The sequence below is a fragment of the Podospora bellae-mahoneyi genome, chromosome 5 (assembly GCF_035222275.1).
Source record: "Podospora bellae-mahoneyi strain CBS 112042 chromosome 5, whole genome shotgun sequence".
NCBI classification, from domain to species: Eukaryota; Fungi; Ascomycota; class Sordariomycetes; order Sordariales; family Podosporaceae; genus Podospora; species Podospora bellae-mahoneyi.
Genome location: NC_085884.1, coordinates 2,659,585 through 2,684,812, shown reverse-complemented (window position 1 = coordinate 2,684,812; position 25,228 = coordinate 2,659,585). Strand labels below are relative to the sequence as shown.

The following is a 25,228-nucleotide window of genomic DNA, read 5'->3' as shown; positions in this document are numbered from 1 at the left end:
CTATGTTTGTCTCTGTAGGGATACAGTATGGAAAAAGAAATGTCGCCAGAAATCATCCAGGCCGCGGTGCGAAACTCGGAGATGTTATCCATCCACCCACCTTTACAGACAGCGGGTTGAGGGTGGTGGGGCATTCAATGATGCAATGGCGAGCTCCCGCCTCGCAATGCCGAGAAACCCGGAGAAGTACCAGCCACACCCGGAGCTGAGCTGTGGCTTGCTTGGCAGTATCCCGGACCAAATCCCCGAACTGACAACATATTGCGGAGCTCGTGAGTGACTAACCACCGGTTTGATGAGGAGTGACCGAGGCATGCGTGTGACTGTGGGTATCGGTTGTGCTCCAGAAAAAGAGTAACATCTAGCTTTATTGAAAAAGTCAAAACAGCAGTGGTATCTGGCATACGCAAAGCTAACACCCGACCCAGCTGAATATCCAAACAAAGAGTGTGGCATGCTCCGGAAAAAAAACATTAAAAACAATATGCTATGGTTCAATGTGAGCCTGAACTCCCTTCCGGTAATGAATCTCAAAACTCCAGGCCATGCTAAACAGACAATACCCAAAGAAGAAAAATAAAACGAAAACTTTTACGCCTCCAGAGTGAGCCCTTCATAGGCCCTCTCCACAGTCCGGGTGCCAATGCCGGGCAGCATTTTCAGCTGCGACAATGACGCAATCCTCTTGACCTCGTCGGTGCCATCCCCCTTAAGATTGAGGACATCAACCAGATCCTGCGCCTTCTTGGCCCCAAACCCATGCAGGCCCTTGATAAGCGCCAAATCTCTGGAGTTGACAATATCCAGCAGCTGCTGTGTCCTGGGCGAAGCTGGCCCCGTACTCTCTTCTCCATCTGATGCCTTGGACACCTTCTTCTTAGACGTCTTACGCTGACGGAGAGGAACATCATCCTCGACATCGGCCTCTGTCCCATCATATTCTCCGTCCTCATCTCTCAGCACCAGAATCTTCTTGGTCTTCCTGGGTGTTGTCCGCTCCTCTGGCGCCATCTTTCCCAATTTGATCTTCAGCTTTTCAATCTTCGCCAACAGTTTTGTCTGTCCGGGGAAGTACGGCAATGCGCTCTCGTACAGCCGCAGCGTTTCCTCCTCTTCGCCTCTCTCCTTCGCTTGGCGTGCCTGCAGCAACAAGCGTAGACCTTCCGACCGCCCGTCCTCTCGGGATGATTCCTTCTCGATACGCTTCTCCAAGGCTTCCAACCGCCGTTTCACGTCTTCGCTGATCTCTTCCTTGGGTTGTGCGGCAGGCTCAGGAGTCGTCGCGGGGGGAGTGAGTTCGGCAGCGCGCGAGGCAAGAATCTCGGCCACCTTCTTCTCCACCATAGCTTCGATCTGCGCTGCCGAGATAGATAGTTGCTGTTCCTTAGCCGGTGCAGCTACTGCTGAGCGGGGAAGACCGATTTGGGTAGGGCGGGCGAGCTTTGATGGCCTGAGCGCCGAATCCGTGACATCCGAAATCCGTTTGGTGATCACCATTGGAGGCTGGAGCTTGGAGGAGGTGTTAGCTACAGCAGGCACGGGCCGTGCTGGGGCAGCGGCAGGCTTCTTGTCAGTATAAACCATAAAAGCCTTGGCCGGCTTGTCGGCTTTCTCGGCAGCCTTCTCAGCAGCTTTCGCCGCGAGAACAGTACCCGTGGCAACATTGTGTGCATTCGCCAATGGCCGAAGAGGCTGACGAATGACATTGGGGCCACCCAACCCAACAGTGCTCCGCGGTAGCTGCTTGAACACAACCTCATTCTCAATTTCGCGAACCTCGATGCGCTTGGCCCGGGAACTAACGTTTAAGCTGCTGATCGTGTCGAGGTGGTAGCTGCGAATGGGGGCCAGATTGAGGATCATGATGGTAATGCCGTTGTTCTGGCCGAGCGACAGGATCCGTGTCATCTTGGACTCCCGATATGGAATGCGCTTGTCGCCACGGGAAATAGCATCGATGCACTGACTCAGCACGAAAAGCGACTTATTGATGGCGGCCGACTCAATCAGCCTTTCCTTGCCATTGTCCGTCCGCCGGTTATCTTCCGAGCCGGCCAGGTCAATGGCAGAAGCCGTGCTCTCCCGGACCATGTCTCCCGTCGTTTGTGTCACCTTGACCCGCAAGATGGCGTGGCTTCTGCTGCTGTGGGCATTGAGTTTGGTGGCAGCTGTCACTCGGTTGTTGTTGGCTTCAATGTACAGCTTCTCAAAATCCTTGAGGTCCTCGCACGTTCGCTCCGACAAACCCACCACCATTGTCTTGCCGTCCTTCTCGCGCAGTGGAAGACCAGAAGGGGTCCGCTTCTCCGGTGGCTCCAACAAGTCAAACACCTTGTCATTGTAGATTTCGTAGTAGGACAAGGCCACATCCACCGTTGTCTCCCCGTTGCTGTCCTTGGCCAGTTTCTTGCCTCTACGGAAGACGTTACTCAAGAGCCGGGGGATGACACCACGCTCGGCCAGCTTAAGCCCACCACGCATCGTGTGCGTCTTGCCCGTACCTGTCACTCCATAGGCAAAGATTGTCACATCATAGCCCTGGAACAACGCCTTCAAGTGCGGCGCCACTGTTCTACGGTTAGTCTCGGTTCCGGAAACACGTCGATGCCCAGCGGGTGGACATGCCTTCAGCGGTGAACAATTCCTCCTGGGTGGTGGCCTGGTCGTAGACACTGTTGAAGGCGAACGAGAACTCTTCGGCCTCGTTCTTGGGGCTCGGGATCTTGACAATGGTCAAGGGCTTGCCATCCTGGGCTCTGTCGGCCGTGACAATGACGTCCTTGTCCAGCTCTTTTTCGAGAAGAGGGCGTATTCTGGCGACAACGCGAACCGACATTTCGTGGAGGGCTTCGAATTATCGGATCAAGGCATACGGCGTGAAGGCGAGGAAAGCAGACGCCGATTTGTTGATGGGAGGCGGTGAGGCTGCAACGAATGCAAGTGTGCTCAGGTGGGCATTTCCCGTCAATGCCTCCAACAAATTGGTGCCCGTGCTCCGACTGAAGCGAGTGGACCCGGTGTTTTTAGCGCCAGCCACGTCAAATTTGAGGGTTAATCACCAAGGCAACAGAGGCTGTCTCCACTAAACCCTGGCGGGTGGCCGCTGTGGAGAGCGCTGTCTTTGGGAGCTGGCAGGTGGCCTGTGCTTTTGAAGATGTCGGTGCCAAGTCCAGTGCTCGAACGGGTTTGTGTCATCCCAAGCTTGGTTCCATGGAATTTACCGGGACCTGCATTTTCCACATCCCCAAGTCTCGACATCCGCAGGAATAACGACGACGACGAGCCACTCGCTGTGGTTTCAAGGCCACAATGCGCGGTCAAGCGCCTCTTCTCAGGCTATCTCAAACAACAAGGCTAACACGACCAACCACCACAACCCTCTCCTCGAGGCCAAGCTTTGTTTGCTGGCAATGTCGAACAGTTCAGATTAGCGCATCCCCCACCAACCGGCCAGGCCCCGATGCCTTTGACGCAGGCCGCGCTGCTCAGACGGGTAGGCTCCTGCAACCTGGACACCTACCTAGTGTGGGGATGGGATTGTATTGCTGACAGCTTCAAGATGCCCAATTCGAGGTTATTGGCGCTCCACATTCCCTGCTGTCGGTTTCCCTCTCGGCATCCCAGCGGCTCTACACAAGACGAGGTACCTTGGTGTCAGTAGGCGGCAAGGTGGAAAATGTATGGCTCCTTCAAATCTAGCTTCATGTTGGTTATGGGAACTGATCGTTTGTTTCCCAGCTACACTCCGCCCTCTCGATTCTCTCCCCCACGAGCCGAGCCTTTCTCGGCATCCCGTTCCTCTACCAGCGCATAACCTCCACGAGCCCAGTTACCGCCTTAATAGCCACCAAGTCTGCCAACACAACCTTCTCTATTCTCCGTCTCGATGGCACAACCGACTGGATGGTTGCACAAAGGAATGCGCTTCTTGCTTGGACAGGTCACACGTTAAGATTATCGCCCCGCATCCAGCAAGGCTTGTCGCTGGCACACTGGGGCAACACATATATCACTGGCCGAGGGTTGGCGGCTCTCTCGGCGCCAGGACAGGTCTATGATATGGTTCTCAAGGAAGGGGAGGAGATTGTTTTACACCCATCACACGTGGTCGCTTATACCATCAACAAGAACCCCCCACGGCCCTTCCGTCTCAAGAGCACCACCTTAAGCTTCCAAATTCCCGCCGTCCCGAGTTCGATAAAAGCCGCCTCCCAGAGGTTCATACCCGACCGAGTGGCCAGATTCTGGAACGCTATGCGCGATACCTCGATCTACAAAGGACTTTCCAGCTTTCTGTTTAGCCTGAGAACGGCCACCAGAAGGACGATATGGGGTGACAGGCTATTCCTCCACTTTCAAGGGCCGAGAACCATCCTCATGTCCAGCCGCGGTGTTCGGGTTAGGGATGTCTTGACCAAGGACGACGTCAATGAGATTGCAGATGCCAAGGCGGGCGTAATACCAGAGGCTGTTGAGCTGACCACTCACCCCAGGACTCAGGATAAGAAGGCGGAGGATCAACCGACAAAGATTTACATTGCCAACGTGAAGGGGGATGGCAAGGTCAGCTTTGAAGACGCAAAGTCTCTGAATGAGTTTGTGAGGTGATGGTAGTAGGTTGATACCCTTGGCGGGGCAAAAAAATTGTACTTTTATGATGTTACGCACGGATAAAAACTCTGTGAAAAATGCACATGTTCATGTCCTGATGTTGGGTAAAGGTAGCACTTGCGTTTAATGACTTTGAGCGAACCTCGGGATACTCCGTGCCAAGGCCTCTCTCTCTCCACACCGTTGTAGACCAACGCTTTAGTCAACACTTTCCTTTCCTCACCGAGTATTCTACACCTTCGCTCAGTCATTCTTTTACTCTTTCGTCACCGACGTATTTTTATCACGCATTCTACACCGGCGCCGTCGCCTCGGGAAATGGCCACTTGAGTTGACGATTTTGGGAGAGATGGTGCATGTGTGTGGAGACAACACAGCCCGCCAAATCTGAATCAGACTCGATTCCCGACGCCCCAGATCTCACTTGCTTGCGGCTGGTTGCATCTGCATCTTCAGCTCCAGGGCGGCGTGGCGGATGGGTGTGTGGTGGTTTGTTACAGCGCAGCTGCGAGGCTGACTCGTCACTCTTTTTGACCAACAGCTCTTTCTTTTTTTCTCATGACGCTCCTTACGGCCAAAACAATGGTCAATATCTTTTATCTCTTTTGCTACATTGCTTGAGCTTTCATTATCGAGTTTGCAAAGATACATAATGGGGGGCTTGTTTATCGTTCCGCTTCCCCTCGCCATCCCTCTCATCTTTCTCGTTGTTGTCCTCATGCCTTTTATTCCTGTCTCCTGGCCGGGTATTATTACTGTTCAGATCTACCGTGGGAGACGAGACGGTATATCTCCAAGAGAGATATCAAGAAAGTGTCTAAAGGGAATCGCATGGAGCTATGGTATACCATGCATCACTATCTTGGTGTTATGGATCATGTGCATCGTGCAAGTGGTGCTCGTGATCTGGTGGGCGGTGGGACTGTGTCGAAGGGCAGGGGATATCAACGAGTGGAAGAGGTTGGGGAGGCAGATGGTGGATTTGCCGAGGGAGGTGCAGAACCTGTGGTTGAGGGTGCAGGTTTGGGGAGGGATGAAGTTGAGGGAGAGGCCTGTGGTGGAAAAGGGGGGGGAGAAGAAAGAGGAGGAGCTCAAGGAGACAAAGCGGTATACTTTTGAAATGTTGGGCACGCCCACTTCGGTGAGGCTGTTGACTATTTTCCCCGAGGGGGATTACATGGCCCCGCTGAAGGGGGAGATTAGGATTGTGGATCTGCAAACGAACCCGACGTACGATGCGCTGTCGTATACCTGGGCTGATGAGGAGGGTGAGACTGCAAAGAGCGGGCACATCTCGCTGGTGTTCAATGCGAAAAGGGGGATGTACCGACAGCTTGGGATAGGCCACAACTGTGAGCTGGCGATGCGACGACTGCGGCGGAAGGGCAAAAGCAGGACGGTGTGGATCGATGCTGTGTGTATCAACCAGGCTGATCTTGAGGAAAGGAGTCAGCAGGTGAAGCTCATGTCGAGGATATTTGTCTCGGCGAGACACGTGGTGGTGTACACCGGTGAGGGAACGCCACAGACAGATGGGCTGTACGACTGGCTCAATGATATTGATGCTGAGAAACTGGCGGTGCCATCTGGGGGTTTGTTTAGTCCACAGTCGGCCCTTCAGTTTCTTCACCGGCCAGAAGGCGTCCTCGGCAAGCTGCAAGAGGTCAGCAACGACGTCGCCGTACGATTGGAGGAGATGGGTCGGCTGATAAGAGGATATTCTGAAAGGGTAAAAAGGTTGCTGAGGGAGCTGCGGATGGTCTACTCGATGGGGGTAATACCCAGGCGACCGCCGGAGCCGAGTGACTTGCACCGGGTTCTGAGAGAATACTTTTCCAGACGGTGGTTCAAGAGAGTCTGGGTGCTGCAGGAGGCTTCCCTCCCAGAGATGAAGAGGATCCGAGTGGTGTGCGGTAATCGAGAGACAGCTGGAGAGCGGGCTATGCATCTGTTGAGCATGCTGATGTCTCAAGGCCAAGGGGATATCGACGTGGGCAGGGTCTTTGTTTTGCTACGACAAAAGCCCGTTGCTAGCCAAGAAAGGAGCTCGCGAGGCTCGCATCTGCTGGATCTGCTGATCGAGACAAGGGGCAGACAGTGTGAAGACCCGAGAGACAAGATCTTTGGGGTTCTCAATATCGCTCACTGGCTGGATGGAGTGGGAGCTGGTCGAGAAGAGTTGGACAAGGTCAGCTATTTCACGCCTGTGGCGCAAGTGTACGCAGGATACTCGGCCCTTCTTATCCGGCGACACGGACCTGGGTTCTTTTTGTCACTGATCAAGTCTTCACCAGCCATCAAGGGCTTGCCGTCTTGGGCTGCAGACTGGACTGTGCCTTGGCCCAACTCAAAGGCCTTGCAAGGTGCTGCTGACTTTCCTGCCCGATCGAGATATTCTTCTCAAAAGGACAAGGCCCTAGAGTTCGACCTCAAGAACAAGGTCATGAAAATTATGAGACCGAGGATAGTAAGGGGCTTCTTTGCCTGGACCGGACAGGGAGATGGCGAGGATACGATTCAGACGGTGGAGGTCAAGCGGTTGGACCGAGAGGAGGTTTTGGTCGAGATTTACCCTGGGCTGGCCATGTTGTTGAGGCAACATGGTGAAGACTGGACATTTGTCAAAGTATGTCCACACGCGTTGGATAAGGTGGGGGTGGAGAGGCTGGTGGCTAGCTGGAGCAGGACGGTGGTGTATCAGGAGAATCCAGGCAGGATACAAGAGGTGGATGAGGAGGTTGGAAGTATCAGGTCGCGGTCCCCCAGGGGCTATCTTGGGAAGACTAGAGTGTGGAGGATTGTGTGATCTAATCGATAAGATGCACCTCACGTGCCGGTAATATTCTGCCAGTTGCACTCCAGGTGCCGGAGTGAATTGTTCCTGACAATAGCAGCGAATACCTTAACTCATCACATTTTCCCACTTTCTTATTCGTATCATTTGCTCTTTGTTTCTGCTGGCTGGGAGACGACTTGAGTCTTATTTTCACAATCTGGCACTCTTCTACCTTTCACCTCGGTACATCGCAACTTTGATAGTTCAGTCTACTTGGCAAGTTTTACGAGACACACCTGGGTACACAAATCCGATGTCAAAAGCCGGTGAGTGAAGTTCTCAGAACCGCCTGAACACTGACTGTGACTAATACCCTGTCAGCCCTACCACTCAGTATCCTTCATTATATCGAAGCCAATTTCGAAGTCACAATCATGACAAGCTCACAGTCATTCCCCCGCTTCCCCAGACTCCCGCTAAGATCAGAGTCGCTATCTGGAGGGAATTTCTCATTGCCAAACGGCTTGGGCCAGATCACTCACGGCTTGTCCACGTCAGCCCGCGTCATGAGCCAACAGCGGGCACCTACACGTTGTTGGATGCCCGACTCGTCGGCCAACCATTCAGCGCTCGTCCACCTATTCTGGACCCGACAACTGAGAATAAACCATCGATACCCTGGCGGGTTTGCTGTAGAGCACCTTCAGTACTGCTCCTTGTCTGTCACGAAGCCCGGTCCGAGGCGACGCGCTGGCTCCGCAATCAAGCCTTGCTCGGAGGCAGGTCAATCGGGTTTCTGTATCCCAGTAACTCGGTCTATCTCGACACAGAACGCGATATTCTCAGTCAGGCCTTTGAAGATGTGTCTATTTGGAATGGAGATCTGATCACACCTCAGGCTGCATATCGATGGTTTTTGCGTCAACCCAACATTCAAGATTCCGGTCTACGTCGGCTCCAGACCACCATTTCACGGGCCGTAGTACCCTGGCATCCCGAACCATATGACGCATTTGATGCCATCTTTCGCTCGTTACAACCTCTAGCATCTGGGAATCTTAATCGCTATTCGCCTGCGACCTTCTTGAACCCTTTTTTCATCAAGCATCTCCATGCCAATATCCACTGCTCTCGCATTCGCGTCGCAGAGAGCTTTGACGAAACTTGCCATCGCGATGGAGCGGGACGCATCCGTTAGCTCCTTCAATACCTGCTACCACGGCACGAGATGCCGTCGCCAGGAATCTGGAGGACCACGACCATTTCCTTGACGTTTGATGAATTGTCGACCGGGGACAGTTCGACAGGCGTAGTTCGAAAACACCGGCCTGTGGTGATCCGCCTGATAATGAGCGGTTACATGGATTCTGCCACAAATACGGGTTTGTCCCAGCAAGTAGTCATGTATGGAAACATCTTGGACCTGGCACTGAGGCATTGGCATGCGCAGCATCCTGACAGCTATGAATCCGGAGGGGCGATTGCTGATATCGTCAACCGAAATGGAGCCGTCATTCGAAAGAAGCCTGTCAGCAGCCAGACGACTTTTCTTTTTCGGGTTATAGATCCCAGTTGTGAGACGAGCTATCTCACTGACTCTGACGACGGCTTTGTTTGGTTTGGGGAGTCAAAGGCCAACTACCATGGCAACGCGACAGATAACCGGACGCGAGAGGAATGCCTTTCGCAAGTCCTTAAAATGATGCGCATTCCTCGTTCAGTCATGTCGCTAAATGGCCGCATGTTAAGCGGACTGGAGAGCTCTTTGATGAGGTTGATCCATTTTTCTCAGCGTCAATCGATTACGCAGTTCAATTCGCAGTGGCAGGCTAGTTTCACGCCATATGCCTTACCATACGGACCTGAGGTATCTGCGGCGTTGACTCTGGGATGGGGGATGCCACTTATGGCAGAGCCAATCATACAGGATGGAGGACTTTGGAAAAGGATTGGAGGGCATTTCAGCGTAGCTACCTGGACAGATGCATGTACCATAGGTGGGAGTCATTCACATTTGAGATGAATCTCCCGAAACTGTATACCTTGCTACCTTAGAGCTTCGTGTTTGTTTACCTGTTGTGATTTGTAACTTAATCAAAATCCACTAAAGCAGCACTTTTAGCAACCACACTCAAAACTGTTTTGTCACTTTCAAACCTTAGCCACTCATTACACAAAACCAGACTTTGTTCTTCCTTTAAGAGGTGCGGGTCTTTCTGCGGTTGATCACCCCTGGTGCACCAGCTGCCAAGACGGGTGTGTATCCAGTATCAAGGTTGACGCAGTTGAGATTTTCATCAGAGGCACGAGCAGATCCAGCGGAAGATGCCGCTTCTGGGTCGGGCACTTCCTTCGGGTGGTCAATGACACCAACCATGGCGTTCACGGTGCCGAGATGCTCCAGCACGTTCTTGTCTTCCACCCCGCCGATGGGCCGCAGAGGCATCTTGCTGATGGGTTCCGCGTCGCTGCCAAGCTGATTGGCAATGCGGATAATGGCAAACGAGTCAAGAGTCTCTGTCCAGATGGGTGAGCTGTAGATGTACAGCGTGAGTGAGAAGGATGGTGATGCCAAGGGCCTGCAGGCCAAGTAAAACCGAGATGGCGGCGATGCCTGCAATTCCTCCGGCGATGTGTGGCTTGACTGCCTCGGCCCTGGGGGCGTAGTAAATAGGGCGGACGAGATTGGGTGAAAACGAAGACCCCGGCCAAATGGTAAGCACTGCTTCATTGGCAAACGGGATGGCTGTGTCGATCTCTCCGATATTGGGCCCCGCAAATAAACCATTGAAAAATCCTCTCAACAGGTCTGCTACTCGTCTTGCGGCCTCCCTTTCGTCCATGATGTTTCCGTCGACTCCCACTTCACGACAGCCTCGCCGAAACCTCAGCGACAACTCGTCAAAGAGGGGAACACCTGTGCCGGTACACATTGTGCGGTAAGCGTCCCACCACGTTGCGTTGGGGTAGATGGAAAATCTTCGGGCCGTGGAAAAAGCTGCCGGGACCAAACAGAGCTTGAGCTGAGATGGAAAGTGGCCCTGGGGCGACAAAGGTGCCATAAACTGCCTCCTCGTCGGTCTCCCATATCCCGGTTTAAGTTGACCCTCTCCATGGCTCGCTTAAATTTTGTGCTGGCAAGTCGTACCACCAGCTATCAGGGGGGTTCATGAGTTCCCCATTCGAGGGAACAGAATCTACCAGGCGACCCGGGGTAAGGTCGTTGCGGAAGTTGGGGAGCTCAAAAAAGCCACACGTTGTGTTGACGGTGTAAACCGTGGTAAAGTTCTGCAACGATCTGCTGGCGATTTCGGAGTGTTTGACTTGAATGTAGAGCTGTTCTGTGATGTCCTGCCTGTCCCAGCTCGCTGACCATGGGCTCGCTGTTTAGCAATCTATTAGTAGCTACCGTCGTGTGATGGCCAAGAAGAAGCGGGTGAATGGAAAGTAAGAACCCACCACTTTGATTACCGGGGAGCGCAGATGTTGACAAGGAGATATTCATCAAGCCCCTCGTTGGCTGTCATCCATGACACAAACGGCTTAGGTCCAGGGCAAGGTGAGGGGAAGTCCTCGTCGGGAATCTGTACAAACCGGAACGCTGCTATTCAAACGCAGAACATGCGCACGAATCATGCCCGTATTCGTCCACATGGGCATCTTTGAAACAAAGTATCTATCTGGCTGAACGGAACCACGAATATTCGGGACGGCCAGGCTGTAGTGCTCGAAGCCTAAACATGAGGCTCAGCCTGTGTGAATTTTGTAGATAATAAACAACTCCAGGCTTTGCCCACGCCATCGTGTTGTCTGGCCATGGACAGTTCGGCTGGGTCGACATCGTGTGCCATTAGGTAGGCGGGGAAGCCCAAACGGTTTTCCGCTCGTGCTATTAGCAACGGCGATAGTCTCAGTAGATAGGACAAGGGACCACACGAGTGGTAGGGTCAGAGCCGCTGCCAAAGCAACACTGGGAAGATGGAAAGGGGCGTATATGAAGCTGTCAGCCACCTTCCATCGGCGAGAGCGAATAGCTGGCGGGCGCTCAGTGTCTATTTGGGAGTTAGTCGCTGAGAATAGACGACGGCGGCGCGAGCCAGAAGAGCGAGTATGACGAGGATGGATATGAGCGTAGTGACGGCATTGAGCGCTTGGATTACAAACAGAAACTGGGGGCCTTTGTTTATGTCAAGAGCAGGATATCCTTGCGAAATGCTCAGCCATGTTCAATTGCTAGAATACGCCAGGTTGCATGAACTCGCCTTGAGGATATACTCACGGTGAGCAATAAGCAGGCAATGCGTGGGTCATCGACAACTCATCGCGGGGATGAATTGGCGCCATCAGGACAGGACCCTGCAGCCGAACGGAAATGGCGAGATTTGGGGTGGCCCGTTACAAGTGCAAGATGTTGGCTTGTCTTAGATTTGGAGATCTACACGACCTTCTAAGGTCGCCAAGCTGGGGCGATATGCAATAAGAATAGCAGAATTCCCTTTTGAGGAAGCACTATCGCTCAGACATCGGTTCATCTCTCAGCCCTTCAAGTTCCTCCGGGACTCTTTCATAAATTCGGGCCGGTCTCTTGTCTTGCCTATAACTCACGATGACCGTATTCAACAACACCTCGCCGACTCCGTTGACCTTTACCCAGGTCTTCGTCCTGGAATTTTTCGTCCCCGGCTCTACTAGCATCCTTGCCGCCATCGAGCTGGTTCTGGCTACAGACGGCTACTTCCGTCCCCTGTTGCTCTGCATGTTGCTGGCGTTCCTGAGCACACATGTTCGCAGATACGTCTGGGGCGTGGCGGAGACTCACTTTGGTTCGTACCCTTGCCGGCTTAAAGATATCTTCTAATAGTTAGCAGCTTCGATAGTCCATATTCAATACTCCAGTCAATTGTACAATATGGTTGGTCTCTGGGCTGCCTCAACCATTCGCTCACAGGGCTCGGTCGTCCCTGTACTACTCTCCTGGGAACGGGACGTTTTACTTCATGAGTGCGAGGCCAAGGTATATGCTCTGACCTCCAGAAGACTGGTAATTCCTACTACTGATCCTCGTTTCACAGGACGTACGGTTTCGCTTCCGATGTTTCAAAGGCAGACCAGGTACCGGATCAGCAAGCGGCCGATTCCCGCTATCCTTTTAAGAAACGTCAAAGGAGTGTCGCTACACTATCATCAAGCCGAGGAACCAGGGGATCCTCGTCTTCTCGAGAAACTCTAGGCTATATATAACCCACTTACGGAAAAAGGTGTTATTAGGATATCCAGCGCTTTATAACTTTCTATCTGTTAACGTGAGGATCGTTATTCTTGACTTCGAGTTTTCCTACCCTTTTCCCAGTGACGTAACGAATGCGGATTACTTGGAGACCTTGAAAGACGAGATCCAAAAACGGCTGGGGCAGGCACAGCATCCCAACCCCGGATCGGGCTTCAGTGCGCGGCCTTTAAAGCCCCCTATTTACTTTACCACTGGGGCGTCCGAAAAGAAGCCGACTGCGGTGCGTTTTAAAGACTAGTAGGGCGGTCTCCCGAGCCCATGACGAGCAGAGGGGGTGATGAAGGACCTGGCTATCCCACGGGTTTACCTATGTGGGGTGGCTTTCGGTAAGGGGGGTCCTGTTGGGTTATCCGAAGGGATTAAGAGCGCGAGCGTTCTGATTATACCTACATTATATATGATATTAACTAGTCTGATTATCCTCCGGAGAGGCATAGAAAAATTATTAGGAGCAGGGAGAGGCTGTGAAAGGTATAGAGGTAAGTATTATTCGTAGTGGTATTATTTAACTAGAAATAGTTAGTAATACTAATATTTATATTAAAACTAAGTATCGCCTTCTTTAATACTAGGGAAACGTTCTCTCTACGGTAGCTCCCTTTAACTCGGTAAATACCGAATAGAGGATAATGTAAAGATTTGCGATGGTCAAGAAAGTGGGCGATAGCGGTCAATAAAGAGAATCCATTAGGAGAGGTCTAAATGTCGAAGGATATATGGATTTTAGCAATAGCCTTTGCCAGTAATTATTTCAGTACGCGATTCTCCCGGGTATACCGCTCCTCATCTGACGACGGCTAGTATGGCCCAGTCAGAGGGGAGTAGTTGACCAGCTACTGGGAAGGCGCTTGTGAACATCCTTCTCTTATAAGGGCTTCCTCCAAAAGTGATCAACCTCACGGTACTAAGGGAGGCGGCAATGACCGTCCTTATTTTACTCTCCTCTGGCTGGAACCGGCGGATGACCGTGTTCTGGATCGCTGGTCTGATCGCTGTCGCCGATGGATTATACAGAGAAAGAGACCAAGAGTGGTGAATTAGGGCATTCTACAAACAACTAAACCTGTTGAACATTTGTCCCTCCAGTGCCTCTCCTTCTCACAAACAGGTCGCCATATCTCCGGAGCGCTACTTGGTCCCCAACCGGCCTTCGGCCATGAGCCGTTCCATCTCGATGCGTGTTTCCGAACGCGCCTCGGCCACACGCCGTTCCATCTCGATGTGTGCTTCAGAACGTATCTCGGCCACACGCCTCTCGGCCTCGGCCAGACGCCTCTCGGCCTCGGCCACACGCCTCTCAGCCTCCTCATACAAGACTTGCTCTTGATCAGTAGCCTCCGTTGTAAATTTGGTTGGGTTGTGTACATGGCGAGCTTCGCGGAAGATAGCCCGAAGTCGTTCGAACGTTATGGTGATCGTGGGATTCCTATTGGCATGTTAGATCTGTTGTGTTGCCTGAAATAAAGAAACGACGAACCTTGTGACCCCAGCAGCCAACTCAACAGTCGAGGGGCGACAAAACGCTGTTGGGACACCAGCCAAATTGACCAAGTCAGAGAGATAGAGATCAACCTGTCCAACAGGTTGTTGAACAAGATCATCATCATGGTACAGTTCAGAATGCTGTACCCAGTCGCTTGGACTGCCCGCTACCAGCAGACTAACCCACGCCTTTTTCATATGGGGATATTGAAGATCAAGGATCAGAGCGACTCGGATCTTGCCGTCTGAGCAGTTGATGTATTGGCGCGCCTTCCTTTCCACATGTTTTCGTGGCTCGCTCTACGAGACCTCGCAAACCAAAGATGGCAGGGCGCCCGCCTGGCCGAACGAAATATCGGCTTGTTTATGGATCTTCCTTTCGTATCGAATGTTATAGGTGCCCCTCTCTTTGATAGACTGCATTAGACGGCGAATCGTGGGATCATCCGTGGTGGCAATACTCTCTGCAAGACGGTTTTTGATGTAGTCTCGAAGGCCAGCTTGAACCTGATAATGGAACTCGGATTCGCCCATGATGTCGATATGTACGGTACTAGATTCGTAGTCGTACTCAAATCGGCGGATTTTTCTTTCGTCGAGTGCGACCAGTCGGGTGTCCAGTTGTTCAAAAAGATGGTCGAGTCTGTCTGCCTGCCACTGGAAGCTAAGAATCGACTCGCTGCCGTGGTGGCGAGCGCTGATGATGTATTCGATGATCTCCTCAACCGTGGAAACGTCTAGCCAAACCTGTGAGGTGTCAGCATCTGCCATCTGCGCAAGGGAGAAAGAAAAAGAAGGGACGAAGTACAGGCTCAATATAACCGCTACCCGGCGAAGCAAGCGGCCTTGCCGGCAAAGCGGGGGAGCTTTGCGACGCCATTGCTGGTGTTAATGGGGAAACAGGTTGGGGAGGAGGAGGGAAGACGAAAAGGGAAGTAAAGCATGCTTACCTTTGTACAAATGTAGTCCAAGCGCCTTGGTCACAGGTGTGTCCAAGCGTCCCCTTATCCACGTGATATATTCGGGTTTGATGTATTGTTCTGGTTTTACGGGATCAAAATTAAATATCTGCTTCCCGTGCCCCAAGGAGCCCTACTTTACTGGACCAATGATATCCCCGTTCTACGTGGCGAGCTTTCTCGTTCTCCGTTCTGCGGATAACAGCTGCCTTAAAACAGGAGCAACCTAACGGAGCTTTGCAGCGTTTCGCACCGGATTAGGAAACCTCCGCTTTTTGCACTGGTTTACTTCCGTTCCATAGGTGTACAAGCGAGCACTTCTTTGAAGATTAAATGTGCTCGTGGAGAGACTTACCCTATCGCAACCGCTCGATAGCGGTGGATACCACGACGTGGGCAGGCGTGCCATTGGAGTTGGTGTCAGGAGTTACCGAATGGTCGCCCTCCTTTTTAAGTCAGTTAAACGCTACGGTATAGTGAGAAAAAAGTGGTGCAAAAATGTTAAGAATTCCGTTGATTTGAGCCGCTTACTCCACAGCACACCCTATTGTTCATACGCATGCCTGGCTCCCAATCTTTTCTGTTGGTGTTCATTCAAGTTGCAGGGCTACGTAGAGCTGCATTGTCGGCAAGAGAGACTTTCTCGAAGGGCCGCCATTCCCAAACTCCAAACCACAGAGATAAACTGACTCAATTCTAAAACTCTCTTCAAAGGCAATTACTTGATATTCAACTGAATGCCAGACTCTAGCTTTAATGTTTTAACCTACCTACAGCGCCATCTTCTGCCGTATCTCTTTAGGACCTGTCATCGTTGCCACCAACCTCCTGCTAGTATATCCTTGTTGGCAGTTGATGTGAGGGCAGCGTATTACGCAGGGAAAAGGCACCAGTAGGTCATGGCTGTATTCGTAGGATCTTGATCTAAAGAAGTAGAAGAGAAGAGTAATTACCAGCGTGTGGCCTGCAGCCAGAAATAAATAACTTCCTGGGAGCAACTCAACTAGCCAGGTTTGGAAAGTGGGGCCCAGGCAAACCAGCACTGTCATAAAGCTGAGGTGCCAATAGATCAGGGCCAATACTTTATTCCTGTAGTTAATGTAATCGTAAGATGAAAAGGAAAAAAAGGAAAGGAAAGTTGTGGGTGGCCTGCTTGCTCTCCAAGATATCCTTGCCCTGGCCTCTTTCCCGTGCCCCACATGGCCTGTACTCCCTCCTGCTCTCCCATTGGCCGCAGCTCCCTCTTTCCTTTTGGCTGCAGCCTTCTCCTGCTCCTTCTGCTTCCTGCACCCCTAACCCTGTACCATGCTCTCTGCTGTATGCCATCACAAGCACCATATTCACCATCTTAACAATAATAATAACTTATTTAATTATAATAGTTAAAATACTAACCAATATAACTTATATTATATGTTATAGAATTATTTAATATTTCTTTAATTCCTTTATATACGTAGACCTTAGAGTTCTCAATTACTTATAGTTAAGCCGCCCTGATTACGTCCTGATTAGCCCTACTAGTGATCATTGTGATTATGCCCCGATCACCCTGATTACACTCTGATTGGCTGCTCCTTATCTAATCTAACGATTGGCTGAGCGCGCCCCGCGCCGCTCACACTGTTTGACCTGCCCGTTGGCTTAACTGTGACACTTCCCTCCCTTTATCTTTGCCGTGAGGATGTAGCGTTTGATCTTGTTGGTGTAGTCCAACACATCCTTGGCACACTTGACACGGCCCTTGGCCTCGACAAGACCACTCTTGGCATCCTTAAGCTCCCTGACGACATGGTTGGGCAAGCTATACGTCTTGATGAATTCTCCCGACAACACTTCATTTAACACCCCACATCCGCGGGGTTGGAATCGACGGGGAAAAGCTGCGTCTCGGGGTTGCGACGGAAGTTTTCGATAAACTCGTCCTGTTGGTTCTCCAAAGATGCATAGGCGGACGTGATGCGCCTCTGGCAATCCAGGACCAAGGCAGGAGTATCCTCTGGCTTGGCTCCGGTAGCTTTCTTGTCGGGCATGGTTGCTTGAAAACCGGGATCAGCGCAAAACTTGGCGAAGCGGAGAGATGAAACATACCAATCTGGAAGCCTTTCCAAAGGGCACCGGACTGCTCCTGCGACGGAAATCGGTAAACAACTTGGCTTGGCGAAAATTTGACGAAGATTGACGAAGATTGAAAAGGTTCTGCAACCTTGGAAAGACTGAGGTGCTTGGAAGAGGTTGCTTGAGACAAGGACGGAGAGAGCAGGGCGGCCTGCGACAATGGCAGCAAACCTCTTGAGCGCTATTGCCTGAGCGCCGAGGTAAACACGGCAGGTGCCAGTCACAGGTGTTGACGGGCGTGGGCCGACAGCGACCACCCGTGTCGCTTTGGAAACAGAAGATTAATCTTTTTCGCCCGCTTTTCTTGTTTGCTTGACCCTCCCACCTCCCACCTCCCACCTCCCACCTCCCACCTCCCACCTCAAACTACCTACCAACTCTCCCAACTTTCTCCAGTCTTTTCAAGACCATCGCAAAAGCCACAGATTTCTACGCATGGTTGCTCGCCCAACAAGATAAGTAAATCGCTTTGTCGTCCAAACTTATGAATCTCGACCAACATTGGTTTTTAAATTTACAAAGATGGCGGTTTCCAACTCGAACGAGGTCAACGACCACCAACATGCCACTGGGATGAACAATCCTCCCGCTCCCCAAACAACAACCATTCGACCGTCAAAGATTGCTAGATCGAGAACGAGAAGGTTGAAGAGTTGATGAGGTGGTTTAGGAAGGAGTGTGACAACCTCAAGAACAGGTTCAAGGAAATCATCAACGACTTGAATGAGAGGCACGAGGCGGTGGAGAAACAGATGCAGATGGTTCAGGAGTTGATGGATGAAGTCAAGAAGGAATCGGAGATCCAGAAGGCTGAAAAGGTCTAGAACAAAGAGGACAGCGAGGTGGCTGGCATCGAGGAGGCAAAATGCTTGTCACGACACCTCCCATTCGACACCATGCTACGAACCTTCCTCTCGCCCAGCCTGCCAAAATAGCCAGCCAGGATCTCAAGTCTGGAGAGCCAGACCGACGAGTAAGCACTCGAGCTTCAACGAGTTGACCAGTGGCCGCCATCAATTACAAACATCAATGGTTTCCTACCATGCATATTGACCTGATTGACGTGACTTGCTAAACTTCTTGACCTGTTGCATCAATGGATCATTGTTACACACTGGCTGAATATACCTGAATACCCCCAAGACTAAACATCTGCGGCCGATGACCCTCCTTCCACGTCACAGAGACGCCCGCAACAACAACGTCGTGCCAAGTAGCATTGGTTTCCTTGTCGATCTGCGGCCAAGTTCAACAGAGCGGTGCATGCTGAGAAGCGAGATTCGTATCCTTACCGAAGCTTGGCGAAGTTCAATAGGACGCTTATAATTTAGCTAGAAGGTATAAGCCAAAGGCTATCCATCTTGCCTTGTCCGAGTGCGAAGGCTTAAGCAAGAAATGGTTACAAGGTAGTTGCGTCACCAGTTGCGTTCCACAGGACCACACTTTCTCTGACTTTGACTGACAGACCTATGGAAATATCAGTCGAAATAAAACGGGTATGGCGTCAGGACTACCAATTGCTTCAAGTTGTGCTGGACATCACATCGCAACCTTTGCCGATGTCAAACGTGCTTGGCAGAGTTAGTCAGCAAAAGTCTCCACCACCTTCCGCCTGCCCCCACAAGCTTAATTCGACATCAACACAAATTACAGAATGCCTGCAGAAGACGAGTCCTCTCCTCTTCTCCCTCGACCTTCATCCTCTTTGCAAACCCAAACAATGGCAAGCAGTGCGATTTTCTGGAAAGTTGCTGCCATTTCTGGTGCGACCGCTGTCGGCTTCGGGGCCTTTGGAGCTCACGGTCTCAAGAAGCGGATTGCAGACCCCGCGAAACTAGCGAGCTGGGGAACTGCTGCCCAGTACCAGGTAATATATCTCTCCGATATTTCTCTCGGCATATGCTAATTCTCGCGCTTCCAAAGTTGATCCACTCTGTCGCGCTGCTCATGGCTTCCGGCAATCCAGTCGCCGCCTCACTCTTCACTGCCGGCATGACAATGTTCAGTGGATCCATCTACGCTTTGACGTTGAACCCTGAAAAGTTCAAGTTTCTGGGCCCGGTCACGCCAATCGGTGGAGTCTGTCTCATTGCTGGGTGGTTGGTGTTGGCTTTTGGCAAGAGGGGAAGTCCTCCCAGGTTCCCGAGATTTTAGGTATCATGATGCTCAAGGCGGAACTGGAATTACTAAATAAATCATCTCAACTCTGACAAGGGAAAGATCGTTGCTATGACATGTGTCTCGCCAAGCCCGTCATTTCTCATAGTCTGAAAGTCTCGCGCTGCATCATCTCCTCCTCAAAGACCCCGGCAATATCCAAAACCTTTGCATCATACCCGCTCCCGCTCAAAATTGTGATGCCAAAAGGCATCTTCCGCTCATCACCTTCTTTTCCCCACAACCAAGTCCCTGCTGGTACCGAGACACCACACAAATCCACCACATTTGCACAATGCGTAAAAGTCCCCAGCTCACTATTCAATTTCAACGGATCAGCCTCCATCTCCTTGATGGTGGGGTGCTGCGTGGTAGTCGGCACCACGAGCACATCTACCCCACCTTTTAGCACATCAAAGACACCTTGCACCTCCCTTGTCAGCCGCGCCTGAAGAGCCTGGTCGCGGAACGCATCGTATACCGACGGGGGGTTTGACATGGCTTTGTCAAACAGCTCTCTGATCACAGGATGCATGTCGGGTAAGTTGGACTGTAGGAACCGGTGGCCAATGCAATGAATGCGCTCGTGTAGGAGACTTCCATCGTAGAGGAGGTCTCCAGCAGCAGAAAAGGGGGTGTAGTCTACTTCCTTGAGCGTACCTCCGCATGATTGTAGTGCTGAGACGGCAGAGGAGAACAGCTCCCGGTATTCTTTTTTGCAGACTTTTAGGATTGTTGGTGGCGGAACGGCAAAGGTGAACCCACCAACACGCGGGCCTCGGTAGTCAATGTGCCATGTAGGAAGCGTATGGGGAAGTTTGGAGTATGGATCCTCCGGGTCATGATGTGCAATGACTTGCCAGATTTTGCGAGCCTCGGTAATAGAGGGAGCAACGACGGTAATTGTGTCGAGCGTGCGGCAGGCCGGGACAAGACCGCGAGCGGAAACAGTCCCTTTGGTGGGCTTGAAGCCAACGATCCCATTAAATGCAGCTGGGACTCGACCACTACCAGCGGTGTCTGTTGCGAGACCGAACGACACGAGTCTCTCCCCGACCGAAACACATGATCCAGAGGAAGAGCCACCGGATATGTGCTTGTCGCTAAAGACACTGTGGGGGGTTCCATATGGGGAGCGGCAGCCAGACAGGCCAGTGGCTAGCTGGTCAAGGTTCACTTTGCCGATGAACAACGCGCCGGCATCGAGCACACGTCGGACTGCTGTAGCGCTCACTTGAGGAGTGTATGCATAACTCGGACAGGCCGCTGTTGTTGGCACTCCCGCGACATCGATGGTGTCTTTGACCGAAAAGGGAATACCATATAATGATGGTAACGGCTTTCCCTTGTACTTGTTGACTAGCTTGGTTGCTGCATGCAGCACGTTCGCTTCGGGCTCAAGGTGAATCCAAACCGCTGGATCCACGTCTTTGTACTGGTTGATTCGTTTGTACAGAGACTTGATGACTTCGACGGGGCACCGGATACTTTGTCGGTAATCAGTCAACAACTGGTCGACTGATGGAACGCTTTCGTCTGGAAGGAAACCGAAGCGAGGTTCAGAGTCCTTGTTTCCCATGGGTGTTGCAGGCGGCGTCAGTGCCAGCCCTTGGGTCAAGGCTTTGGCTGATGCTCGGTCGATTGCTTGGAAAAAGTCTGGGCTGTTGCCGACGAACCCAAACAATCCATCTTGCCCCGAAATAATGTCCAGTGATGTGGTCATCTGCTGAGCATCGAACCCCTGCGTGCAGTCCTCCAACACAATGCATTGATAGCCTCGGTCAGCACATTCGCGCAGTGTTGTACTGACACAGCACCTGTTGTGGCAAAGGTCAGCGACGGTTGCTCAACAGCACTATGGGAATGGGTCAAGTACTCTGTTGTTACTCCCGCAAATATTAGATGGGTTATTCCACGTGCAAGCAGGATCCTGTGAATATTCGTGCCCCAAAAGCTTCCTTTTCCTGGCTTGTCAATGACTGTCTCATCCGGCCAGGGGGTGAGTTCATCCACGATATCGTGGCCATATTCTCCTCGGATGAGGAGCTTGCCCATGGGTCCCTGATCACCAATTCCCAGACTATGGTGACCGACCGGGTTGGAAATTTGACGGAGCCGTTTGGCGGCAGGAAGATCAGCAAGACCCGGTTCATGTCCTTCACGCGTGTGAATTACATGCCCTCCAAACGATCGAAAGGCGTCAAGCAGTTTCTTGACAACAGGGACAATTGCGCGTGCTCTGGAAAAGACGGTGTCGTTGCCACATTGTATGGAGCCGAAACCACCGGGGTCAACAAAGTCCCGTTGGATATCGATGATGATTAAGGCAGTCGTTGCTGTAGGACACTCGAAGGCATAGGGTTTGGCATCTTGCAGAGCCAGAGTGGTCTTGAGTGCTGGTGCCATGGTGGTGCAAGTCGACCAGAAATGGCTGGCTCAACTTCGAGGGCGCAGTCTTTGCCAAACATCTTATCTTGCAAGAACTAACCGTTATGTCCGACTTATCTCGCAGGAGCAATAGATTTGAATGACCGGCGGTGCGGTCTGTGGGGCCGCCGGTCAACACAACACACTTCTTCCTCGTGGTCGGTCAGCCGCACCTTATAAACACATCTCCGATGATAAGAGTTTCCCCGCACCCCACAGCGTCTGTCCAATCACTGTCATTACGACAATGGCAAAGATGAACACAGGCATCGCTTATGTTATCTTGATCCGGCGGCCATCTCTGCAATCTTTTGGCCGCCGGCGCCCTTGCGGGGTTGCTATCATCCTCACCAGCAAGACAGTTTCACCATGCCGGATGGCGGGCTCAACCGTGGGCTTCGACGGTATCGTCGATGGCTCGGACATAAATTGGCATCATGTCTCACCTCTACAATTCCCAAGCAGAGCAACACTGCAGTCTTGGTCACACCCCACCATGACGCTCCACGAAAGAATTAAGTCCAAAACCACGAGGCAAGGTTGGGTTCTACCTCGTCAGACCACTTCCTTTGCCGACCCTGGAGCCTGGACCAACGTTGACTGCGATGTCACCCCCCTCAATCGTCGGACCTGGTCGGCATGGACCATGTTTGGATACTGGTTCAGTGATGCACTCAACGCCCAAAGCTGGATGGCACCCGCTTCCATCATCGCTCTCGGGCTCACCTGGCGTGAGGCCATTGTTTGCATCATCTTTGGCAGTCTCGTCTGTACTGTTCCCCTGGTGTTGAATGGCATGGTCGGTGCTCGGCTTCATATCCCCTTTCCCGTCGCGATGAGAGCCTCGTTTGGCTGGTACTTCTCCCGATTTGCAGTGGTGACAAGGGCTATCACGGCCTTGTTCTGGCATGCTATTCAGACTTACACCGGATCGACTGCCATGACACAGATCATCCGATCCATTTGGCCATCCTATCTCGACATTCCCAACAACATTCCAGATAGTGTTGGAATCACCACGCAGGGAATGATATCGCACTTGATCTTCTGGCTAGTGCAGTTTCCTATCCTGCTCATCCCGCCGCACAAGCTCAAGTGGTTCTTTGTAGCCAAGTGTGGTAAGTAAACGACTCTTGATAGGAATCTCTGCTAATGATCTCTAGTGCTTGTCATCACTACCTCGGTTGCCGTGGTCATCACAATGACGTCCAAGGCTGGTGGTGCAGGGGATATCTGGAACCTTCCGTATGGTGTTCATGGCACGGATAGATCATGGCTCATCTTGTCTTCTCTGTCCTCCATCACCGGCGGCTGGGCAACAATGGCGACCAACATACCCGACTTCACACGGTATCTCAAAACAGACAAGGGTGTCTACTGGCAAGTTGCCTTTTTGCCAGGCATCCAGCTCATGCTGGGACTCTTCGGCATCATCTGCTGCTCTGCTTCTAAGGTTGTTTATGGAAAGGTACACGCACCTTCTTCACAATTCGGTTCTCGGCTGACGTGTTCTAGTATATCTGGGATCCTCTCGAAATTGCTTCTCACTGGGACGGCCCCTCTGGTCGGGCTGGCGCCTTCTTTGTAGGGCTCTGCTGGGTAGTAGCCCAGATTGGTACCAATCTTTCTGCCAATGTCATCAGCTGTGCCAACGACATCATGTGTCTTTGGCCCAAGTACCTCAACATCAGACGTGGAGTTATCATCACGACAGTAATTGCGGGCTGGGTCATGCAGCCTTGGAAAATTATCCACTCTGCTCAGTCTCTCCTTGCATTCATGGCGGGATTGGGAATTTTCCTGGCACCGATTGCAGCAATGCTCAGCGCAGACTATTGGGTTGTACAGAAGCAAATGTATGACATTCCGGGCCTATACCGAGCACATGGAAGGTACCGGTTCAACAAATGGGGTACGAACTGGAGGGCAGCGGTGGCATTTTTGATCAGTGTCGTGCCCAGCATCCCTGGGATGTAAGTGTATCTGCTCAATAAAGAACTGCGATGTGACTAACCAAATCACAACCAGGGCTGCCTCTGTTGACCCGTCGATCAAAGGCACGATTGGGGACGCCGATAAGCTTTATTTCATGTTTTATTTCTGGGGATACACAAGTGCGTTTTTGGTATATATTGGCCTGAGTTATTTTTTTCCCGCTCCAGAGACACATATTGCCGCAACGATTTATGAAGATTCGGACATCATCTCAGCCGCGGAGGGTCTTGACAAGGGCGATTCCGAGCTCGGGGATGAGAAAAAGATGGGTGAGAAAGAGGTTGTGAGTTCTGTTTGAGAGCAACCGAGTGAATTGACGGGGGTGGAGTCAAGTGAATGGCAAATATTGATCTAACGGTGCCCAACTTTTCATAAATGCATATATTGTGAGACCCACATCAACTGCCACGCCAAGTTCTTCCCATCACCCTCCCCACCACTGGTTTGATCATCCCGACAACCAACCAACCCTTGCCAATTTTTCCACATCCTCTCCTTGCCCATGCATCGCCATCAGCATTCCCAACGACGAGTCCCCTCAACCAGGGAGGTCATCCCGGGCGCGCCGGTCAATATCGTGCTCAAAGTTGACCAGCCCACAGGTCGCACCGTCTCTGGACTTGTCAAGGATGTGCTGACCAAAGGGGAACATCATCGCGGCATCAAGGTCAGGCTTGTTGACGGCCGCGTCGGGAGAGTACAGAGCATGGCATCTTCACCCACATCATCAACCGCTGGTGCTGGCGGCGATGACGCGCTACCAGACCAGGGAGCTCCAACAACCGAGTTTGACATCAGAGAGAGAGGTGGACGTAGGGGGAGGGGAAGATATCATGCTGGGCCGACAGATTGGCGGGAAGAGGAAAGACCCTCGGAACAGGTTGGACTGGATGCTTACATCAAGCCCGCCAAACCAAAGCGCGGAGGAAAAAGAAGCGGGTCAGCGACAGCAACTGCGGACATTGCCCAGTCACTCGACGAATTCTCTGTGGCGGGACAGCAGACATCCACTTGTCCTGTTTGCAACGACTTCACTGGAGATGCAACAGCCATTGCGCACCATGTGGATAGCCATTTCGATGATTAATATACTCGATATTCTCATGTCAGAGATCTACCGCCTGCAAATGCAATCTTGACCGTCATCTCAGCACCTCTCCTGGTACCTGGATCGACACTGTGTCCAGCTGCTCAACATACATTCTAAACTCTTGGGCCCAATTTTCAAGGGAGCGTTGGCGCCACCTGGCCATCTGCCTCAGAATCGCATACCGATCATCAAACGTCCATCTATTCTGGCTTTTCATCAGCATCCATTTGGCCATAAGAATCTGCCCTTCTCACCTGCCGATTCGTGACGTGTCGGAGCCTTTTCTCAAGTCGCAGCTGGGCTCATGTAGCAGCATGCGCCGA

The 25,228-nt window shown here is 51.9% G+C and overlaps 11 protein-coding genes across 11 annotated transcripts; 6 read left to right on the top strand and 5 right to left on the bottom strand.

Moving 5' to 3' along the window:
- Positions 1-591: 591 nt before the first annotated feature.
- QC761_507370 (uncharacterized protein) lies at positions 592-2,836 on the bottom strand (the record flags this gene model as incomplete). Its single annotated transcript, XM_062879958.1, has 2 exons — positions 592-2,567; positions 2,626-2,836. The coding sequence occupies 2 exons, from the start codon at positions 2,834-2,836 to the stop codon at positions 592-594; spliced, it is 2,187 nt and encodes a 728-aa protein (XP_062731155.1).
- On the top strand, positions 2,648-4,608 carry AIM24 (Altered inheritance of mitochondria protein 24, mitochondrial; the record flags this gene model as incomplete). The annotated part of the gene is made up of 3 exons (XM_062879959.1): positions 2,648-3,493; positions 3,560-3,678; positions 3,739-4,608. The coding sequence occupies exons 1-3, from the start codon at positions 3,310-3,312 to the stop codon at positions 4,606-4,608; spliced, it is 1,173 nt and encodes a 390-aa protein (XP_062731154.1). The 5' UTR covers positions 2,648-3,309.
- A 655-nt stretch (positions 4,609-5,263) lies between these two features.
- QC761_507390 (uncharacterized protein) lies at positions 5,264-7,417 on the top strand (the record flags this gene model as incomplete). Its single annotated transcript, XM_062879960.1, has 1 exon — positions 5,264-7,417. One exon carries the CDS (start codon positions 5,264-5,266, stop codon positions 7,415-7,417), a length of 2,154 nt encoding a protein of 717 aa, XP_062731153.1.
- A 4,576-nt stretch (positions 7,418-11,993) lies between these two features.
- On the top strand, positions 11,994-12,414 carry QC761_507400 (uncharacterized protein; the record flags this gene model as incomplete). The annotated part of the gene is made up of 2 exons (XM_062879961.1): positions 11,994-12,191; positions 12,265-12,414. The coding sequence occupies 2 exons, from the start codon at positions 11,994-11,996 to the stop codon at positions 12,412-12,414; spliced, it is 348 nt and encodes a 115-aa protein (XP_062731152.1).
- Positions 12,415-13,805: 1,391 nt separating this feature from the next.
- QC761_0081780 (uncharacterized protein) lies at positions 13,806-14,357 on the bottom strand (the record flags this gene model as incomplete). Its single annotated transcript, XM_062872853.1, has 2 exons — positions 13,806-14,103; positions 14,155-14,357. The coding sequence occupies 2 exons, from the start codon at positions 14,355-14,357 to the stop codon at positions 13,806-13,808; spliced, it is 501 nt and encodes a 166-aa protein (XP_062731151.1).
- Positions 14,358-14,459: 102 nt separating this feature from the next.
- On the bottom strand, positions 14,460-15,039 carry QC761_0081770 (uncharacterized protein; the record flags this gene model as incomplete). The annotated part of the gene is made up of 2 exons (XM_062872852.1): positions 14,460-14,906; positions 14,968-15,039. The coding sequence occupies 2 exons, from the start codon at positions 15,037-15,039 to the stop codon at positions 14,460-14,462; spliced, it is 519 nt and encodes a 172-aa protein (XP_062731150.1).
- A 1,723-nt stretch (positions 15,040-16,762) lies between these two features.
- On the bottom strand, positions 16,763-17,151 carry QC761_507415 (uncharacterized protein; the record flags this gene model as incomplete). The annotated part of the gene is made up of 2 exons (XM_062879962.1): positions 16,763-16,901; positions 16,967-17,151. The coding sequence occupies 2 exons, from the start codon at positions 17,149-17,151 to the stop codon at positions 16,763-16,765; spliced, it is 324 nt and encodes a 107-aa protein (XP_062731149.1).
- A 1,699-nt stretch (positions 17,152-18,850) lies between these two features.
- Positions 18,851-19,469, top strand: QC761_507420 (uncharacterized protein). Its single transcript, XM_062879963.1, has 2 exons — positions 18,851-19,103; positions 19,160-19,469. Exons 1-2 carry the CDS (start codon positions 18,891-18,893, stop codon positions 19,388-19,390), a joined length of 444 nt encoding a protein of 147 aa, XP_062731148.1. The 5' UTR covers positions 18,851-18,890; the 3' UTR covers positions 19,391-19,469.
- QC761_507430 (uncharacterized protein) lies at positions 19,407-21,953 on the bottom strand. The gene is made up of 2 exons (XM_062879964.1): positions 21,270-21,953; positions 19,407-21,210 (listed from the first exon to the last, which is right to left on the bottom strand). The coding sequence occupies exons 1-2, from the start codon at positions 21,797-21,799 to the stop codon at positions 19,497-19,499; spliced, it is 2,244 nt and encodes a 747-aa protein (XP_062731147.1). The 5' UTR covers positions 21,800-21,953; the 3' UTR covers positions 19,407-19,496.
- Positions 21,954-22,051: 98 nt separating this feature from the next.
- QC761_507440 (uncharacterized protein) lies at positions 22,052-24,113 on the top strand (the record flags this gene model as incomplete). The annotated part of the gene is made up of 4 exons (XM_062879965.1): positions 22,052-22,938; positions 22,984-23,288; positions 23,336-23,793; positions 23,849-24,113. The coding sequence occupies exons 1-4, from the start codon at positions 22,068-22,070 to the stop codon at positions 24,111-24,113; spliced, it is 1,899 nt and encodes a 632-aa protein (XP_062731146.1). The 5' UTR covers positions 22,052-22,067.
- Positions 24,114-24,317: 204 nt separating this feature from the next.
- QC761_507460 (uncharacterized protein) lies at positions 24,318-24,902 on the top strand (the record flags this gene model as incomplete). The annotated part of the gene is made up of 1 exon (XM_062879966.1): positions 24,318-24,902. The coding sequence occupies one exon, from the start codon at positions 24,318-24,320 to the stop codon at positions 24,900-24,902; it is 585 nt and encodes a 194-aa protein (XP_062731145.1).
- Between the last annotated feature and the right edge of the window lie 326 nt (positions 24,903-25,228).

What these genes read in the sequence shown, in the direction of transcription:
- QC761_507420 (XM_062879963.1), top strand. Translation starts at nt 18,891, where the DNA reads ATGCCTGCAGAAGACGAGTCCTCTCCTCTTCTCCCTCGACCTTCATCC. An exon ending in GAACTGCTGCCCAGTACCAG is followed by an intron (nt 19,104 to 19,159) that starts GTAATATATCTC and finishes GCGCTTCCAAAG; the next exon opens with TTGATCCACTCTGTCGCGCT.
- QC761_507430 (XM_062879964.1), bottom strand. Translation starts at nt 21,799, where the DNA reads ATGGCACCAGCACTCAAGACCACTCTGGCTCTGCAAGATGCCAAACCC. An exon ending in TTTGCGGGAGTAACAACAGA is followed by an intron (nt 21,211 to 21,269) that starts GTACTTGACCCA and finishes TTGCCACAACAG; the next exon opens with GTGCTGTGTCAGTACAACAC.